This window comes from Sinohyriopsis cumingii, chromosome 2 (assembly GCF_028554795.1).
Source record: "Sinohyriopsis cumingii isolate HCF-2022 chromosome 2, ASM2855479v2, whole genome shotgun sequence".
Classification (NCBI taxonomy): Eukaryota; Metazoa; Mollusca; class Bivalvia; order Unionida; family Unionidae; genus Sinohyriopsis; species Sinohyriopsis cumingii.
Genome location: NC_142962.1, coordinates 34,196,335 through 34,217,398, shown reverse-complemented (window position 1 = coordinate 34,217,398; position 21,064 = coordinate 34,196,335). Strand labels below are relative to the sequence as shown.

The 21,064-nt window shown below is 34.8% G+C and overlaps 1 protein-coding gene across 9 annotated transcripts in view; it reads right to left on the bottom strand.

The window, feature by feature from the left end:
• Positions 1 to 348: 348 nt before the first annotated feature.
• LOC149804602 (uncharacterized) overlaps positions 349 to 21,064 on the bottom strand; it is a 60,801-nt gene continuing 40,085 nt past the window's right edge. For 8 of the 9 annotated variants that reach the window (XM_089942230.1, XM_089942186.1, XM_089942203.1 and 5 more), the window contains 3 exons: positions 10,929 to 11,015; positions 1,554 to 1,636; positions 349 to 1,183 (listed from right to left, as the gene is read on the bottom strand). In XM_089942230.1, the coding sequence (XP_089798356.1) occupies positions 1,567 to 1,636; positions 10,929 to 11,015 (157 nt within the window). In that variant the 3' untranslated portion in view covers positions 349 to 1,183; positions 1,554 to 1,566. Of the gene's footprint in view, positions 1,184 to 1,553; positions 1,637 to 8,039; positions 8,113 to 10,928; positions 11,016 to 21,064 lie in introns of all 9 variants that reach the window. The other variant, XR_016416192.1, reaches the window with a different exon arrangement.

Genomic DNA, 21,064 nt, shown 5'->3' with positions numbered 1-21,064 from the left:
GAGTTATTAAAACTGTTCTTGTAGTTTGATAGAGGAAATAATGGTGTAAGAAAGTATTTTACAGAACAGTAGAACAGAAAGATACCTTTACTGACTATAATATACAGTTCCTAGTTTAAAAAACAAAACAAAACGACAAATGAAAAAAATACTGATAAAATTAGTGTTTCCAAATAACTGGGACGAACTTTTGCAGTTAGCAAGAAACTTTTTGAAAGTAGCAATAATCTTTTCTTTTCTTTAAACGGGAGTAATAGAGAACGTGAACGTACATTGCTGAACTTCTGCTATGAGGAAAACCATCCACCCCATAAAATATTAATCAAACAATAGAACATAAAAAGTCAATTCAGATGCACTGTATTTATTGATAAAAAAAAGTCAAAGTCAACATCATAAAAAGCGAGTAATTACATTTCTAAATGTAACATCGTTGCAAATACACATTTTTAAACAGTTTCCTAAGTTGCAAAGTACAAATATTTCACTAGTACAATAACAAGAAACCCATTCAAAAGTCAGTCTGTACATAACTTACATTACTTATATCATACCGCACGCGCAGTAATATTCTGTACTTAAAGAGCTGCTGCATCGACATAAAACTGAGTTTTACGAAAATAAACGTGCTTCCTTAACTTTGAACTCATCACTGTAAACTCCAAAGTAAGAAACTCGGAAATTTGAATTCTGTATTAGTATTATTCCTATACAAAGTCATGATAAATATCGGTAACCTACTAACCTGGCTCACGTTGACTGAAGTTGAATCTAAACTATAATGTTATGACTTACTGGAATACATCCAAATATTTTATATTTCAAGATTAAAGCTGCGGAAAATACATTAAATATTGATATGAATATGCCAAAACGTTTTATTACTAATTTGCTTCTTGAGAATGTCTGACCCAATGTAAGAGGAGTTGACTGGAAATAAAGATATAAGCCTACCAGATGTAAAATTATGGCAAAACTAAATACAGTTATTAGGACGCACAGTGGGTTTTGTTTTTATTAAAAAGTTGACTTGATATTTAGAAAAATATAACAAGTTTAGTATATTTTTTCCATGTCTGAATCATCAGCATGGCTGTTCTTGCCACAATTTATGGATACTTCTTCCCCGAATCAGGTAGGCCACTAATATAATATATGAGAAAATGCAAACCACCGAGTAAACCTGAAAAATAATAATAATAATAATAATAATAATAATAATAATAATAATTAGTTCATTAAAATTGTTGCCTTTGAAACCTTCAATTCTAAATTATTCAAACCAATTTTCAAAATGTTATATAATGCACATGCCCCTCTGAACATGAAAGAAACAGCTTAAATGACTGATTTTAATTTTGTCGTTTACAGTACAACAACCCATGAAGGATAGTAAGTGCCAAAGTCGAAGAACATAAATAGAATTGTTGATTTGAATAACATTTTTTAGATGGACAGCTCAATGAGCATTAGAAAGACATTATCACAGGTTAAATAAATCTGTCAAACAAAAGAATTGTTAATGCGATCAGGCTCAGATTTTGGAAAAATACCTCCAAAATTTCATCATGTCTTCCTCGCCTTATTTTCATCCATTGCCAATTTCAACTTCTCTTTCAAAGCTCCCGGATGTTCTCTGAAGTAAAATAAAGAAGTTCAAGAAGGACCGAGAATATTCACTTAGATTACATTGGTAAAAAGTCAAATTCAACAGAAGTTAAACTGGGTAATTCTGGATTGAAAATCCTATTCTAACATGATTTCCTATTTTGTCCGGTTTGACAGATGCGATTTTTCTTTACGCCAGCCTTACTCAAACAAACGAATCACACAAGTTTCTTAGTACAGACTGTTAGCGCGTGATAAAAAATCCATTTTGTAGGTATCTGATATTTAATATGTTTTATGTGACTAATCATAAGTAACGATAATACACGGTTACCTGTCCGCCAAGGTCTGCATAACCACTTAGGAAGGACTCTAAACATTCGGACTAAAACTCTTTGTTCATATTCCGGTAAACGTTTCCTCACAGCAAACCATCTATGGTCCCTTTATAAATAATCCCTTAAGGTCCCATGTAAACAAGACTACTATTAAAATTAAATAAAATATTATATTTAAAATCTTGTTATCACTTCTGTTCACGTCGTTCTGTCTCCTTCAATAAACAGTCGCCAGATGGTTTTGTGCAAAAAAAACATACAAGGACATAGGACACCTAAAGCTACCTTCATATTTGGTTTTAAAAAATGGTTAAATGCTTTTGGTTGCAAAGTTGTTCCAAAGTCTCTTTTTCTTTAATTTTTCTTCCCTTGTTCCCTCCTATGACCACTCCGGTGGCACAGTGGTTACAGCGTCCGCCTCGGATGCGGGAGCTCGTGGGTTCGATCCCCGGCCGATCATCATATCAAAGACTTACAAAAATGGTACTAACAGCTGCCTCGCTTGGCGCTCAGCACTAAGAGGTTAGTGTTAGGACTGGTCAGCCTGGTGTCAGGATAATGTGACTAGGTGGGACATCATGCTACATGTCTGCTGCATGATGCCCCAGTGCTAGACATCACTATAAACTGCCATACTGCAGACATCGTAGCGATATGGTTAAAAAATTGTTAAAGCTACTTTGAAAATCTAAGTCACATACAAACACACACCCTCCTATGTCTAGTCAAAATGTCCAAAATACCGTATTTTCCAATCTTCAGATGTATCGCATTAATGAATTTGTTTTAGCGGAGTTCCTCTGCGATGAATCGCCACATTATTTTATATTATCAGTTTTACTATTACACATAAACAGGAAGAGATTTTTAAAAAAATATAGTAATTGCAACTGGTAAGTTGTGTAGTATATGATGTTGTAAAGCAAAACTTCTAAATTTATCTGAAAAATGACGAGTACAATATTATTATATATACTACAAATCAACGAAAAGAAAGCAAATTTTGTAAATTCATTTATTCTATAGCTTTTCTTTTTTATTTAAACATAAATATCATAAATATGAGTAGCCTTAAAATAATTATATATTATATATTATTCAGTATATTATTATTTTTGAAGAAGGTAAAACTGTTCCATGTGCATTGCAAAATCGAATAAACCTTTTTTATGTAAGAAAATAATCAAATGGTAAGAGAAGATGGGATAATATAAAAAAAAAGAGCAACCCTGGATGTCAGTCGAAATATGAGTGGTGGTGGTGGGTGGGATAAAAACACTGCATTTACAAGATTAAGATCTTACGAAACTAACTAACTAATAATAATAATAATAATAATAATAATAATAATAATAATAATAATTATAATAATAATAATCCTTTTGATTTATTAAAATTATAAACCTGATTGATATTTTATACATTTTCCTCATGTGATTGTAGTCGTGTACCAATTTTTGATTCGATGTTTAACAGTGACAATATTTATATGTGATAAGTTTAATATAACTTCTACATTAAAACATGATTTGTCAGTCTACGTCTCATGAAGTAAGATCTTAAAACATGATTTTCTACTATTTATCAATGACACAGCCTTTATCCAGCGCACTCTAACACATCTCTTTCGCTGACGATTCTACATTGCATCTATCTGGTAAATCTCAAGACACCATTAAAAATAAACTTCAAATCGACCTCAACAATATATCAGTTTGGTGTCATCAAAACAAAATGCATATTAACATTTCTAAAACGAAATGTATGACAATAGGAACAAGGCAGGGTCTATCTACTAACATGGATTTACTTCTAACTCAAAATGGCTTAGACGTATCTATTGTCAAAAATCAAAAACTTCTTGGTATCTGCATTGATCAAAACCTCAGCTGGAATGCACATATCGATCACCTATGTACAATGGTAGTCAAAAGAATAATTCTGTTAAAATTGCTTTCGAAATTTCTACCTTCCCAATTACTTGAACATTATTTATCGGGTTATATACTACCACTGATAGAAAACGGCTGTACCGTATGAGAAAACACTTCCAATTATAATCTGTCCAGAATTGATAATCCTAAGGATCATAAATCGAATGAATGCCGATAGCTGCCATTAGCTCTCTATCGGACCCTCTCGGGTATTTACGAAACAAGTATTGACTGAGGTGATGCGAATGCGTTGAACTAACTTTTTAATTTGCAACTTCAGGATCTACGATCAATCCAATCGTTGAAGTAGTAGTGGTAATCGGATAAAACTATTTTTTCTGCAAATTACTATGTCGACATAAATCCGAGTAGATATATATATATATATATATATATATATATATATATATATATATATATATATATATATATATATATATATATATATATAGCACAGAATTTGGAAAATCTCCCACTGTCTTTTGTACCATCTAGCGGCGCCCTTTTTCATAACCAAATGAGGACGCTGACATGGTGCGCGTCCATGTAAGGGGCCGTTTATACTTGCGCGGTGGCTAACGAGCCAGGGATGTAAACTATCGGTAACCGTATGCACGATAGTAAACGAGTGACACTTTCGCCAGGTGTTTCGAGGGCGAAATTTTTTGTAGTAATGCGTTTTTGATCAAAAGTCCAAAATTTGTGACCAATAACGTAAAGCCAATTTATTAAGATTTTTGAGGATAAAACGCGACACTGTTTGGCACATCTACATTTAGCTATTTATATATCACCAGCGAAGTGAGTTCATAGTTAGACTCGAAACAACACCCAAAACTCTACGTTTGGCCCTTAAAATGAAAACGAATCCACTTAAGTTTGTGTAATTATCAGATCATTTATTTAGCTTTTAACTGATACCAAATATGACTTTACTGAACTGAAGATGAAGAAATGCAAAGAATAGTACGCCTAGTACGTATTGTAAAGTTACGACAGAAGAGCAGTTCAAGTTAATTCAAAGACAGAACCTTGGACATGGCCAATAAAATCAAAAATAGCATTCATAAAGCTTTGTGCAGTCAGAAGAAAATTTTATTCAGCTTTTAATTAATACCAATATAACTCGTTTTAATGCAAGATGAAGAAATGGTTTATACAACTATGTCACGCAAATATTATCCACTGATTTGGCGATCGATGTCACACCAACCCGTTGGACTTACTAGTCTCATACTGAAATCAGACACGTGTGTGAAGAGTCGCTATTCCATCGGTTTGTTGTTGTTGAGTTTAATTATAGTGGCGTGCGCACAATTGTGCATGTGCCACTTTTTTCTGACTGCACCGCAGCCTGCTAGTTGTTCCTGGAAAAGGGAATGGTGCCACCTCCCCCAGGCTTTTATGGGTTCAAGGAACCCTGATAGTTTGACCTCAATCTGTGGGTCCATAAAGGTCCCTTACAACTGAATGGTTGGCTGTCATTAGTGGGAAGGAGAGCTCGGTAACGGTCCTGGTTGCTTCACATCGCTGGTTTCTTGCTGCATTTGACTGGTTTTCTTGCGGGTTTTTTAAATTATTTTTTTCTCGTTTTTTCCCCTCCAAAATGTTCTAAAAAAGGTGTGTGTGTGTGTGTGTGTGTGTGTGTGTTCTATGCTGTGTATAGAGGTTGTTAGTGGAAATCATGTATGAAGAGAGATTTTCAAGGTTATTATGGTATTACTAGTTGAGGTGTTTAGTGTGTGCTTCCTACGTTATGTTATTTATAAGCTTTTAGATATTGCTTCTTTAAGTTATTTATTTATTAATGTTTTTAGAGATTGAGTGTTATTTATACTTTATTTAGCAAGAGACCGGAGTCGTTAAGGACATCTAGGACCGGAGTCCTAGCTGATTACTCGGTTCGTTAAGGACATCTAGGACATCCGATTTTGCGGTTTCCTTAGTTTTTGATAGGTGCTTCGTCAGTGAATTATTTATTAATATTTTTATAAAATTGAATGATATGTTATGGGTTTTTATGTGGGGGCTTCTAATTTATTTAGCTAGTTACTGGGTCTTTTGGTTTTGTGGGGATAGTAATTATATTTTGTTCCTAAGTCCTGCTGAGTCTATGAATTTATTTATATTTTTATATGCTGATTGTTTATTTTTATTAGTGTCCATAATTAACTCTGGGTACGTGTGTTGTGATCCAATCTCTTTTTGGTTTTTGATAAATATTTTCCTAGCGGGTTGATATTTTGGGCATATACTGAATACGTGGTATAGATCCTCGGTGGTGTGGCAGTTAAAGCAGTTAATGGTTGCTGGTTTGGGTCCTATAAATCTTCCAAAACTGCTTGCTAGTTTAGTTTTTCCATTTATTATCCTGTTTATGGTTTTCTGTTCTAAATAGGTACCCTTAGGTAGCTGTATGTTCCTATCTAGGATTTTTTGGTTTCATGGTGCTTTTTACCCTTTGTGGAGGAGTTCCAAAACTCTTGCCATTTTTGGTCTATATATGTTTGTGCGAAGCTTAGTACTTCTGCAGAGCTATAGTTAAGCTTGATAGAGTTTTGATCTCCAAGTTTGGTTTGTGCAACTTTGTCTGCTGTTTCGTTGCCAGAGATTCCAGTGTACGACGGTATCCACATGAGCTCGACTAATTGATGTGCTGTGGTGATATCGTCGATTAATTGTTCCCTAGAGTGTGTATTGTGATTTTGGATCGATTTGATAACGCTTAGGGAATCGCTTATAATGACTGCTTTAGGTATTTGGTTGTCTTTGATCCATTGTAGTGATTCAAGTATAGCCCAGAATTCAGTGGTGTAAATGGAGCAATAGTCTGGTAATCTGGATCCCGTTTGTATACTGAATTCAGGGATGACTATTACTGCTGCTGTTCTTGGTGGGTTGTTTGTTTTTGATCCATCGGTATACATTTTAACATAGTCTGGGTATTTTTGGTTGATTTCGTTTACCAGTACAGGTTTTAGTAAGTTTTCTTGTCCTTCTTTATTGCCTAATTTGGTAGCTTCAATGTTAATCCTTGGTGATTTGTTCTGGTCTGTATTGTTTGTTACCTGTTTTTTAAGTAGAGGTATCTTTTCTTTTAGTTCAAGGATTACTTTGCCACTTGGTGTGGTGGGTATGATTTTGGGTTTGAAGACAACTTTACACTTGTTTATAGCTATTTTGGTGGGATGGTTGTCTGGGTGGGTATCTAATTGAATGGAGTATCGGAGGAGCAGTTCTTGCCTACGTAATTTTAAGGGTAGATCTGTTAGTGTTTGTAGTTCTTCTAATGATGTTGAGGGGAGTGTTCCTGTGCATAATAGTAAGGCTTTTCTCTGGATAGTGTCAAGTTTTTGTAGTACAGGTTGCTTAGCCGAGTTATATGCTTGGCAACCGTAAACCAGTTTTGATCTAATTAGGCTTTTATATATCGTGAGGAGGGTTTCCTGGTTGGATCCCCAGTCAGTCCCTGTGATGTTCCTGAGTAAATTGAGATCTTTGTTACAATTCTGGGTGAGTTGTTCAATGTGCTGTTTCCATGTGAGGTGGTTGTCAAAGAACATTCCTAGGAATTTTACTACTGTTACGTACTTGATTAATTGATTTTGTATATATAAGTTTGGATAGACTAGGTTGTTATTTCGTTTTGGGGTGAATATGATTGCCAGTTTTTTCATGAGATATTTTGAAACCCCATTTGTCTGCCTATCTTCTATGTTGTCTAGGCTCTGCTGGATTTCTTTAACTACTGTTTTATTGGCAGGATTCCCATTCCTCCATATGCCACTATCATCTGCAAATTGTGACAAGTTTATTTTTGTGGAGGCTGCATTGAGATCAAGGTCCTTTACCATTAGGTTAAATAGTAGGGGACTTATTACACTGCCTTGTGGTGTTCCATTTTCAATCGGTGATGTTAAACTCCTCATTAGATTGCTGAAATGTTGAATTTAGTCGATAATTTTGTCGATGTACTAAAATTCCTTCCATACATGTGTTATATGTCTCTGATGAAATCCAGATCTCATACATTTTCAAAGGAAAGATACAAGTGATAACGTCATTTTATTTTCCTATTAAATATTAATGATATATCCAAGAGATATCACATAATAATAAAATGAATCTAAATTTTGAGAAGCAATATAAAGCCACATACGTGCGTTTAAGGTAGACTCTTGCCACGTGAGTCTTCTCGCTTAATCGTGCAGTTCCAAGTAACGTACCGAGAGCTTTTTGGTTATAAAAAAAATATAAAAAATAAATAATTTTTTTTATAAAAAAAATCAGGCGGCTGTGACGTATGTCTCTCATCCAAAGCAAATCTATCTCGCATACATAGCCAAGGTGGTCCGAATGCAGCTGATTGTGACAGGAGTTACGTAACTTGCTTAAAGGTCGGAAGTCATTTGGGAACTTTCCCGAACTGATTTTTCGAATTCATTAAATTCTAAAAACGGAAAGCATCAAAGAAACATGTACCAAATAGGTCTCAATTTGAACATAAACCAGTTCTTTAAAAAAGTGCTGTATTTTAGCTAGCAATTTCCGACATTTTATATTATAATTACAGACATTTTTCTCCCATAAATTATGACTTTCTGAACTCTTCACTGCACTATAAAACACGATCTGTGCAAAAAGATCGATTCGACTATTTATCAGCGTTATTCTTAAGTTTAATACCATAAAAAGGTCATTTAAGTATGCTAAGATCACGCAATATCATGCGATACGTCTTGTGGTTTTAATCATAGTCACAACCGGTTTATATATATTTTTTTATTTTTATATCATTTATTTGGTACTTGCAGGTGCCGTTTATGCATATTTTCATCACCTTGATAGTCCCTCGTTCCAGGCACACAAAAAAAATGTAATGTTTCTATGCACGCTAAGTCAAGCGCAGCAACAAAGATCACTTCGTGTCTTCATAATCGATCAGTATGAGTCTATTCATTGTTTTACAAACTACATTCATCTGGAAATAACACTATTTCAACCAATGCAACGAATGCAAGACAATTCTCCGAGTACAATCAATACAATATATAAATAATTATTTTATTAGTTGTAACTAAGGAAGCACGAATGGATTTTTTTTATAGATCGGATTCGTACTAAGTCCGCTTGTGAAATCAATGTCGCTGAAAGAAGTTAAAAAGGTCCCTACAGAGTATCCTCTTACGCTGACACACTACCGCGTTTTGTTACATAGGCAAAATGTTACCTTGCAAAATCGCAATATTACGTGGCAAAGTTGCATAATGCATGAATGGACAATTAAACTGGCTGTCCCCGCAACTCATAACAAACGTTGTTTTTTACGCACTGAACAGCTCCAATGTCCAGAGGTCAATTTTGACGTAAAATTGTATTTTTTGAGAAGGAATTTCGACAATTACACAGATAAATAATGCAGATTTTAGTCTATTTAAGGTGTGTGACATTAAAATAAATGTCTTTGGTAAATTAGATCGAATTCTTTTATTTCTTGTGATATATAGTGTTGCTTTTCTAAGGAACTTGAATGGCCTTATGCATTAGGACGCAAGTCGCGTCTGCTTTTGGAGAAAGTTTAGATTTGCGTATTTGTCTCGTTACATTGTTGTATCACTGAGAAATTTAGTACATGACTGGCGTTTTATTTAGTTTCTTTTTATTTTGAAAATAGCGGTTGCTCAGGACGAACGATGCACTACAGACGACGCACAGAAGAACTCTACACCATACACAGGCTCAAATGGCCCTTCGCTAATATAAGCATATATCATATTCACCCGTGTATATCAACTACAAACAGCTTAGATTGAGATCTGTCCTCGTGTAATGCCATAGGCAGATTTGGGTCTATACTGCTGTCATGAAGTCGTTTGGAGAACAGACGGCGTAGAACCTGGACCGCCAGCACATTAGGCAGCACGAACCAGTTTCGTACGGCTGTCCATAGTAAATTTTTGATTCAAGAAAACATCTAGCCTTCGAATCTGTGCTGCTCCCTCGTTACTTGTAATGTGTCAAAAATGCATTATTTTGTTGTATGCACAAAAAGACGATTCCAGTGCGGAAGGTATTTATGCTAAGATAAAGTTTTGCTCAAAATGCTTATGAGCGGCTGTCCACTGCCTCTCAGCTGCTTTTATGCGTTTAAGGAAATTTGTTTCCCTTTGTAATTTTCGGGGAAATCGGCCCGTTCATGTTTCCCTTTGCAATTTTCGGGGAAATCGGCCCATTCATGTTTCCTTTGTATTTTTGGGGGAATTCAAGTTTCCCTTTGTAAATATCGGGGAAATCGGCCCGTTAATGTTTCAGTTTGTGTTTTTCGGGGAATTAATGTTTCCCTTTGTAAATTTCGGGGAAAGCGGCCCGTTCATGTTTCCCTTTGTACTTTTCGGGGAAACCGGCCCGTTCATTTTTCCCTTTGTAATTTTCGGGGAAATTGGCCCGTTCATGTTTCCCTTTCCTCCTCATTAAAGTAACATCTAAGACCCAAGTGTGAAATATCTATGATTGTTTTTTTTTTTAGCATAGGTTCTTTAGTTTGTGGGGTTACAACTTTGGAGTTTTATAGATTTGCACGAGTAGCTGGGGAGGGGATTTGTATGAATCTAATGAGGTAGTCATATAACGATTAGCTTTGTCAAGCCAACCTTATTTAATGATTTAGTTTCTCCATTTACTGACGAGCTTGAAAACGTTTTTCGTGTGCATGGCTACGTAGTTTTATTTTCATAGCGGGTGACATTAGAAATGAGAAGGTACATCCTCGATCTCGGCCATAACCGAAAACTTTTTTAGCGTTGCCTTATGCGAATGCAGATCTGGGTGCATACAATCAAATGCAGTAAATATAAATTATCAATTTTTTCTTACTTACGTAATATGATATATGTACTGTCAAGAAAGTATGTACCCAGTATATAATATTGAATCAATAAAGCCAAGTGACACAAATAAATCTTCCATCGAAATAGAAGTTGATTTTAAATGATCTATCATATATGTTAACTAACACGTTTTGAAGAAATCAATCAACGAAGTGTACTACCTGTTGTATCTGACATTTTCTTCATACTCCTGTAAAATACGTCTACTCCTGGCATCGATGGCATCCTTGTTCCTGTGGTACCTCTTCCTTTAATAAAGTAAAATGTTCAACAATTTATACAGAAATGACCTTTTACCAATGACGGACATATTCCTAATAAAAATCCTTCTTAAGGTTGTAGTGAATTACATATATCATTTCAGATTTCTTACTTATGTGTTCAAGGTGTTAAATGTATTTTACAGAAACTTGATGGTACAAAGCAACAGGACTTGACGAAATCTCACCAAAAATACTCAAACAATCAGCTCAAGTTGCAGTACCTTCCCTTGCTAGCTTGATAAATACAAGTATTGGTATGGAAATCTTTCCAACTAATCGTACTTCATCTTCTCCACTTTTTTTAAAAAGAAATATAATCTTCAACATAAATCACAGTCAGGTTTCAAAGAAAAGTATCTTTGCCAAACCACTCTCACAAAGTTGGTTGATATATGACTAATAGATATATACAGCAGTGTTAGGTATATTTGATTTAATTATATCTGATTTAATATATAATTATTTCAATTTAATTGTTTGTTTTTCAGTTTAAATTTTTTAAAAATATTTTTTCATTACATGCTATTGTAATGTAATTTTATTCACTGGAAATTATACTTTTTCCAAAAAATATTTTGACCTTGACTATTCGTTTTAGAAAACACAAGGTGTTGACCTAGATCCTGACCTTGATTCAAAATTAGTAGCAACCACGTACATAAGTTCTATTTTTATTTTAAAATGATTGGTTAGTGTCGAGGTTATGATGGGACTAATGATTTAAGATGTAAACAATTTTATAAATTTTATTTCTTAGAGTAAAATGATTGGGTCTTATCAAAGACGTACAGGGACAACGTGATTTTTTTAAATATGTAAACAAGACCACATGACCCTTATCCGGCGCGTAAAATTCAGGTGTTAAACCATCGTATTAGAGAAGTAAACACAGCTGGGCTTTTTCCTTTACACTGGAAGGTGTTGTGTCGTTTGGAGTTATTTCAAATTACTTGGATTCAAAAGGATTAATTCTTTTTTTCCTGGAAAATACATGTGCTCACATGAAATTCCTGAACAAAGACAGCTCTTGTAGCAATTTATTCAGATTTCCAAAACCGGAGTGATATTTCTTGTTTCTACAAGGAACTGTAGACTTCAACACGACACGTTACAGAATACGTCATCTTGTTCCATCTTTGATTCTTCGTTGGGGCTCGAACTTGAAATCATTAGAACATATTATTATTAGGACTTCAAAATTTTTATTCGTGGATTAATCTTGGATTATGTTTGGATTTGCTTCTTAAAACCGTAAGTTCATATTTTTAATGTTTCCAGACTTTTTCCAGCGAAATAAATTATATTTTTTCAAAGCTTGCTGTTTTCACTCTTTCTTGTGTTATGTTTATTCGAGCCGAAACATGTAAAAGCAGGAAAATAACTGGAACAATGCAGTCAGATTTAAAAAGCGTCTGATTTAGTAGAGTATGAAATATTGATGCAAAAACTAATGGCATACAAAATCTTTGATAATTCTCTTCCTGTGTTTGTTTCGTACTCAACAAGAAAGCAACAGTGTGTTTCTGTGGACATTTTCTATAACCTGGGTACCGTCATCGCTATATGGTTCATTTCTCAAAGTATTATTTCCTTTTTATTTTCCCGCTGAGAACCCGTCAAAAATAAATTATCATTAATTAATAGCAACATACTGAGACTCTGGCTATATAGGTGTTTTCCATGATGATTAACATATGAGCCTTAACTTATCCAAAACGAGTCAAGGATTATGGTGTAAGCACCTTTTGATATAATCCGATCTTCCATGGCAATAAATTCCATGATAAAAACGATCGCAAGGAACTCTGTTTTTAATTTTCGCGACAGCGAACAAAGATATGACAATAAATTCAAAACGAGGCGATGAGGATACCATGTCTATTTTAAGAAATTAAGACACTTTGATCAGAGTTATCAAGCGTGAAAGAAGCCCATTTAATTCGAAGGGTAAAACAGAGGGCATAAAACTTTATGACAATTGATCGGACTGTAACCCAGATCATATCTTCTTTAAAATACGTCAGAAGTGGAGTTCTCAAGTGCACTAATGAAATCGGAAGTCGATCAACTGAGAGAAACTGCTGTTGTGAAATATTACTATAAATCTGCAAATTTAGCATTCAATATGCTAATTCAATATGCTAATCACAATTCTAATCTTGATCTTCGATAGTCAAACGTGTTTATCTCAACGAAAGTGGTAAAAGTAGCATCTGTAGTATCGGATTGCGTATAATCAAGATGTTAGGAGTTTGTTTTAAGTATTGATTTACTGGTGGAAAGCAAGACTCAGTTACACGGAATTCGTCTGCCGCAATACGTGTTGCACTGAAGGATTTGAAACTTCAAAGGTCCGAAATGGACGGAAATTATGATCAAAGCAAAAACGCATTCGGACTTATCAGGATCATTGGAAAAGGGCATGGTCATGGGTTGAGTACAATATCAAGATGTATGTTTTGTTCAGCATGTACATAATACTCAGAGTCAGACAATCGTTCAAGCGCCTTATTCAACGATACGTTAAATTTTATAACTGACCCAATGATAGCACGTAAAAGAAGCAAAGACCATGTGATGTGATGTGATTTGGATTTTTAACGTAGCTTTAACAATTTTCCAGTCATATCGCTACGATGTCTGCAATGTGGCAGTTTATAGTGATGTCTAGCACTGGGGCATCATGCCGCAGACATGTAGCATGATGTCCCACCCAGTCACATTATCCTGACACCGGGCCGACCAGTCCTAACACTAACCTCTTAATGCTGAGCGCCAAGCGAAGCAGCTGTTAGTACCATTTTTGTAAGTCTTTGGTATGACTTGGCCGGGGATCGAACCCACGACCTCCCGCATCAAAGACCATGTTACTTGCACCAGAAAAGTTACTGATGGTAAACATATCCCTCCAAATCATCAAAACCCTGATTATATGAGCTTTTACAAAGCTGAGTGCACAACCAGTTATTCATCGTGTAAGAGACTATTGTCCACTGACTACTTTCTTTTGGAAAGCAAAACACTTGACACACACACGCTCCAATGGCCAAAGCAAAGTTTAAAGGTGAAAGATCAATCCGTCAACGTGCCGAGTAGTCCGTGTTTTCCCTGACCGTTTCATTTCCACCCCATTTTAGATATTTCGACAACAAAAACGCATCACTATCTGCCAAGCGAATAGTTTACCCTTGTGGCTACTGATTGATCATAAACTGAATTAATGGTTGTTGTTCCTTCTGTTTCACTGAACGAGCTTTTAATGCAAAATGTGTTCTTTTCTATTCGTGCGATTGATATCTTAGAGTATGAGAACTTTAAGACTTGAAGTATAAGTTAATTAAAGCAGTGAGATTCAAAGAGAATCCACCAATAAAATGCACGATCATATGATCTGAAGATTGTAAAATGTTATGGTTAGTAAAATATTTATATGACTGAATAAGCAATAAAGTGGTTATCTGAATATTGAGTTGCCATTCATTTTGTTGTTATTCATGCCTTTCGTTCATGCACTAAAGTAAATAACTGCGTATTAGATTCAGCTGTTGGATCAGCCCCTGGCTTATGAGGACATGGACAATTTATAGTCCTACTGGTCCTGAATCAGTGAGTCAAAAGCGAAATTTTCAGATATGTGTCAGAATCTATGCTAAAATGTTTTATAATAGATTTAATTTGTTAATTTACAATGGTTTCCTTGCAGTTGTAGAGTAAAGTGCTTTAAAGCTATTTTGCCATATAAATCTTTTCATAAAATGTCCCCGCACTATATCAACGATCTCTTAAATCGAGAACCCCGTTTTTTTTTTTTTAGTATTATCCAATACTCAATTTCTGAGAACTATCCAACACCCACTTTTCAAGTACTCTCGAAAACTCTATATTTGATTAATATCCAAGATCCACCTTTTGGTTACTATCCAACACCCGAAATTTAATATTACTATCGAGCACACCATATGTAGTGACCAATACTTGGATATCTACTATGCAACACCCCATACTATACTCCAACACTCACCTTTTTATTACTATCCTGCAGCACATTATGATTACTATCCAAAACGCCTTGCGTTGTAACCAAAACCCCACAAATAACATTGAGTGAATATGGTAGGATGTAACAGAAGTGGGATGAAATCACACAAGAACACTATGATACCATACCAAGGCTCAAGTTCGGTACGCAGATGTGAAGACCAAATTTTGAATTTTATCCAGGACACATTTTCTGAGTATAATACATCTACTTTTTAGAACTATCCAACAAGTTGTGTGGAGTGACAAACTCGAAGTCTGCTACCATGCAACATTATACTATCCAATAGCGACTTTTTGATTACTATCCAACACTTCACAAATACTATCCTAAACGTCTTCTTTAGTAACTAAAAACCCCACAAGGCCTATCCAACGAAAAGGGTATGATGAAACAGAAGGGGGATGAACTCAAACAAATATACTTTCATACCAATTTAAAGGCTAAGTTTGGTAGCCGTACGTGACGAAACACGTGTTGTTTTTACAAAGACAGAATGTGAATGAGTATGCTCAAAATGATTTTGAAATGAACAGAATAAATCTAAATATTTTTCTAAAATCAACATTTTTTGTTTGTTTAATAAGCCTCGCTAACTCAAAACTAACTAAAAGGGCTACTCCCTATATATACATGTATAAATACCAGACATTAAACATGAATGTATTTACAAGGTTGCAAGGTTGACAATGTAGTGGAGAGAGAGAGAGAGAGAGAGAGAGAGAGAGAGAGAGAGAGATCACTGAACTGAAAACTTTCCACAAAAAGATGGATTTAAATTTGAGATGGTTGATTGTGGATTTTACGGCGCACAAGCACTGTTAGGTACAGAATGGTTAAGATGTTCTAAACACATCTTAAGTGCAATGCACCTTCAAATGTTCTTCACATATAATGAATTTTTAATTCAGGGATGCAAGAATGGAGATATTAATATCATTTAAAGAGTTACCTTCAAGTACTTTTTATCACAGCTAAACGCTTTGCGAAAATCAACTAAATACATGAAATATAACTGGGTTGAATCCATATTTCGAAACCAAAAGGTATTAAATTTAAGAACGGATGCGTGGCGCCTGCAATACCTCAAAAAAGTGATGCCCACTTGCACAAACTGACTAAAAGTGATCATTGCATTCATATGTGGAATGACAGACAACAGTAAAGCTGGTACCACAAAAAATTTTGTACCACGGTATTTCGGAACATGCCGCGATATCTACCACGGTATACCTTAATTATGTTAGGGACCTACAAAAACTTATATTCTAAGACAAAAGCCGTCTGTCAATATCCGGAAGAAAATATCTTGCTCTGAGTTATAGCAAAATAATATAGTATGTCCATTATATTATCTAAAAACAAAAAACAAAAAAAAATCATCTTGAGAAAAAAGAAAATAAGATATCTCAGCTCAAAAGAAAATCGCACCCCATCCCAAGAAAGTAAAATGTCGGTAACTTATGATGAACGAATTTATTATGTATTTTTTGCTGTATAAATTATAATCTAAAAACTTTAAAGTGAATAATTAAGCTGACACTATAGTTGAAACAATATGAAGGCTGTGCTGAAATGAGAGAGAATGTTGATAAAAACAAGTGTTGACAGTGAAGCATACACTCTAGCTGACACAATATGAAGAGACTGCTGAAATCAGAGAGATTGTTGATAAAAATAGAAAGTGTTGCCACTGAAGCCTACAATTTACTACCTATACTAGGCATTGATTTTGAGTGGGGTGCCAACACTTAGGGAATATATTTATCAGAGAGAGCCAGTAAACATAAAACAAACTTACCAAACAAACGTGAAAATATTATGTGGAATTAAGAATTTATGTAAAATTCAAACTCAGCATTAAGAGGTTAGTGTTAGGACTAGTCGGCCTGGTGTCAGGATAATGTGACTGGGTGGCCCAGTGCTAGACATCACTATAAACTGCCACACTGCAGACATCGTAGCGATATGACTGAAAAATTGTTAAAGCTACATTAAAATTCAAATTTCTTTCTCACACACACGCGATAATAGTACATTTACTAAGTACGATTGGGCATGTAATCCAAACACGGCGATCTCAATTTACTCAGTGGTCACTGTGAGATTTCTTTTTAATATAGTGTGATGTCCACTTAACAAACATTAACATAAAAGCTATTGGTCATAGGCATGAACATAACAGCTTACAACTGTGTTTTATTTAAATGCAATTAGGCATGAATGTGTTGAACACAGGTAACAGGAAACATACACTGAATTCACTGCACAGTTCAAGGTGGGTATGCGTAATTGGTGGTAAAGTGCAGACCAATCGCGGACACTGATTAAAGCTTACAAATCTGAATACTAAATTTAAATAGAAAACAAAGAAAACAAATATACTTATACTTAAGTTCAGTGATTTCATTGGGGCAAAACTGGATAGTTTCTCTGGAACAAAAACATAACGAATTCACAGTATAATTTCGGTAATGGTGCCATTTAACCACGTCTGAATCTTGTGCGATCATCAAAATATAGCATTTGGTTTGAAGATATGATTGTTCTCAGACTTGTCACTAAATTGCTAATGACTTTAATACATATGAAAATGTCCAAAGTTATAAGAATTTTACTCCATCAACACAAGAAACAAATCGTTGACAAATAAAGCATCGTTGTCAAGTAAGGTGCTGAGCACCTCACTCTGTTGGTCCACTGTCAGCATTGTGTATTAAATGAATGCTTGGATTTAATAATTCATAATCTGAAAAATGGGCAATCTAAATTTAAATTTTATTCAGACTATGAATAAATATGTATTCGAATCGTCTTCACAAATAAAAAGACTACCATATTGTAAAGGTTTTCTTGCCGTTTTATTCAAATTTCAGCAATGTTAAAAAAGATGCCATCAAGTCTGCCACCATTTTGAAACAGGGTTTTGCTCGTACCAGGAGCACATATTTGTGGCAGCTGTATAAGGGCCGGGAACCATGCCAGCTACCAGGCAGAAAGTCACTGCACACATCCTGTTGATGCCATAATGTGGGGCGTTATAAAGCAAATGAATGGGATGGGTACTGGCCATTACACATTGCGTGATGATGGCATAGTGTGGGATATTAGTCACTACACACTTTGTGTTGAATAGTAAGTGGGGAGTGTAAAGTGTGGATCACCTGGATAAAGGAAACGGAGAAAAAATACATTCAACATGACAATGATAAATAAACCAGGTTGCAAGATCGTATATTGTATTTTTTTTTCTTTTACAGAGAATGCACTAATGGATTCATTTTGATTTTCAACTAATTTAAAACTTTTTGTCTTGATTATAACGCAGGTGCGAAACTGTTTTGATGGTAATTTATGGAATGCATGGAAAATGTCTGATGGCGAGGCAAGCTTCTAAATTTGTTAAAAGTTATGTCAAAATAACAAAACCACCTAATTTGAAAATGTGTGTATCTGTTTGTAGCATTTTCCTGTATAATCAATGTTATCGTCATGGAAGCAAATGTATATGAAGAAAATGTTATTTAAATATTTTCATCGAAGTGCGAAGTTTCCAAATCATCAACCCAGTTTCTCTGTCAATGCTATGCGTAGCTATTGCAGCTCCAACTTTGTTCTGTGAAAAATGCAGGATGAGGACGACTGTCTGACGGACATATCCTTTTGATCATATTTCTTTTCAGTAGCTGTCAAATTTATCTCTTGATTTAACAGCTGATAAAACTTAATGACTCCATTGTGTTTTATATCATATATCAACGACTACACCTACGACGATTTCCACGGCCGTATCTAATCTTCCCTCGTCTGCTAGACAAAAACGAGACATCGTATCGCTATTTCTACAATGGTGGCGGCGTCAACAATTTAATAATTTTGTGTTGAAACTTTTGAAGTTCAAATTAGTATACATTAAATAATCATTTGCTGGCGAGTCCTTGCGTTTCGTGGAACTTATACTACTGTTATATGTTTTCAGCAAATGTCGTTAAGTAATATTTTTTGTAGTAGACAATCTACCATCGTAAAATGCACGAGGTAATGCTCGCTTCAAGTTAAAAGTAAGCAACAAGTGTAGATCAGGATCAACTTAAGCACGAGACAGTATGTCCGGATCAATCATTTCGTGTGGTATGAGTATAATTTAAGAACTGAATTTTGTTGTTGTTTTCTGTTTATTGTGTTATGAACTTATTGGACTCTCCCGTTTTAGATAAAAGTGGTTCTGATCTAAGAGGTCTTATTAAACTGATATCATGGGTTTAGAGAAAGGCAATGGCGTTGAATCTATCATGCCGTGATGTTCCAACTGACGCATAAAGATCGTGACGTTTCAAACGTATTTATGAGGCTAGTTTTTGCGACTCTTCAGTTTAATTGGTTGATGTGATCCCGAGTGCCTGATTTGTTAAAATGAGAAACCCGAACTCATGACTACGTACCTTTAAGTCGAGTTGATAAATTATACATGTCACGTCATACAAAATAGAACATACTTTTATCTAGATATTTGTATGACGGATCTGAGTGCAATGAGATGTATTTAAACTGTCTTTTAGCATCTAGATTGACTCAGATACGATTTACGTTATCATGGTAATTGCTCCTAAATATACAGCCGATTGAGATATAACAAGCAAAACATATTTTTTTGCAGTATGTATCGATCTCCAACCATACCGAAAACAATCACTATTAATAATGTCCCACATTTTCTTAAAAGAATAATACCCAAATTTGGGTATATCTTTGTCTGGAAGCAAGTTAGATATCGGAAATAGGGGAAGGGTGGGCTGTAAACATGGCGAACTTGATAATTACTAGCGCTTTTCTGTGTGTAAAACCAAGCAAATAACAACAACAACCATTTCCAACCAAGCAAGAAAACAAAACGAGTCGTCGAAAAAACAGCATAACGCACATACTGGAAACATAGCAGCAGCCATAACATTACGAATTGAAGGTTTACTGTAGTAGGGACTTTTTATATGATTTAACTGTTTTCCAATTTTCTAGTCTTGAACATAGTCATGTTGAATAAAATCCACATCTTCCAAAACAATACAAGTTGAACATAGTCATGTTGAATAAAATCCACATCTTCCAAAACAATACAAGTTGAACATAGTCATGTTGAATAAAATCCACATCTTCCAAAACAATACAAGTTGAACATAGTCATGTTGAATTAAATCCACATCTTCCAAAACAATACAAGCAGAATCTTTACAGCACACTCACCCCATTGGCCTTGTGGACATTAATCATTTGGCTTAACAGGTCTGGCTCTATGGTCTATGTAAGTGAGAACAGGCATTTGTATTTATGCAAATTAATTAAATGATTTTTTACAGGACTTAAAATTAGTTTTAGATTTTGAAAATGCTGATGGTATTAGAGACAAGATAGTAGATTAAGTTTCTCTAATTAGCAAGAGTATCTTATACACAGATTTTAAAGAAATATATATTTTATACTTGAACTCTGACAATTTTTGCCAACCCTTACACATAAACTACATTTATTTAACATTTATATTTTGAGAAAGATGTTGAAAGTGAGTGTGAGTCTGATCAGATATATTACAATCATTTATATGTTTTCAAATCAGCTTCTAGACAACTCGTTAGTGAGATATCAAATGTTTAGTTTAATGTAGGAAACACAGATCTGTGTACTAGAAACAATCAAGCCAGTTATAGAAATATGATATCAGAATGTCTCATGTGAAGTCCATTAGGGTGATATATAATATGTAACCTAGACGTTTGTTTGTTGGCTCTACCAGCTAATTCCCCAATATAGCTGTCGCCCTCCCCACACAGCTACAACATTACCATGGGCACGGGAAATAGTGATTGTGTGCTGTATCAGTACATGGAAGTGAACGGATGGATTCGCTGCCTTTACACAAATAAACACCAATCTCTCGATCTTGAACGTTATTTCTGGCTAATATATAGTGCCACCCCCACCCACCTTCCATATCTCTCTT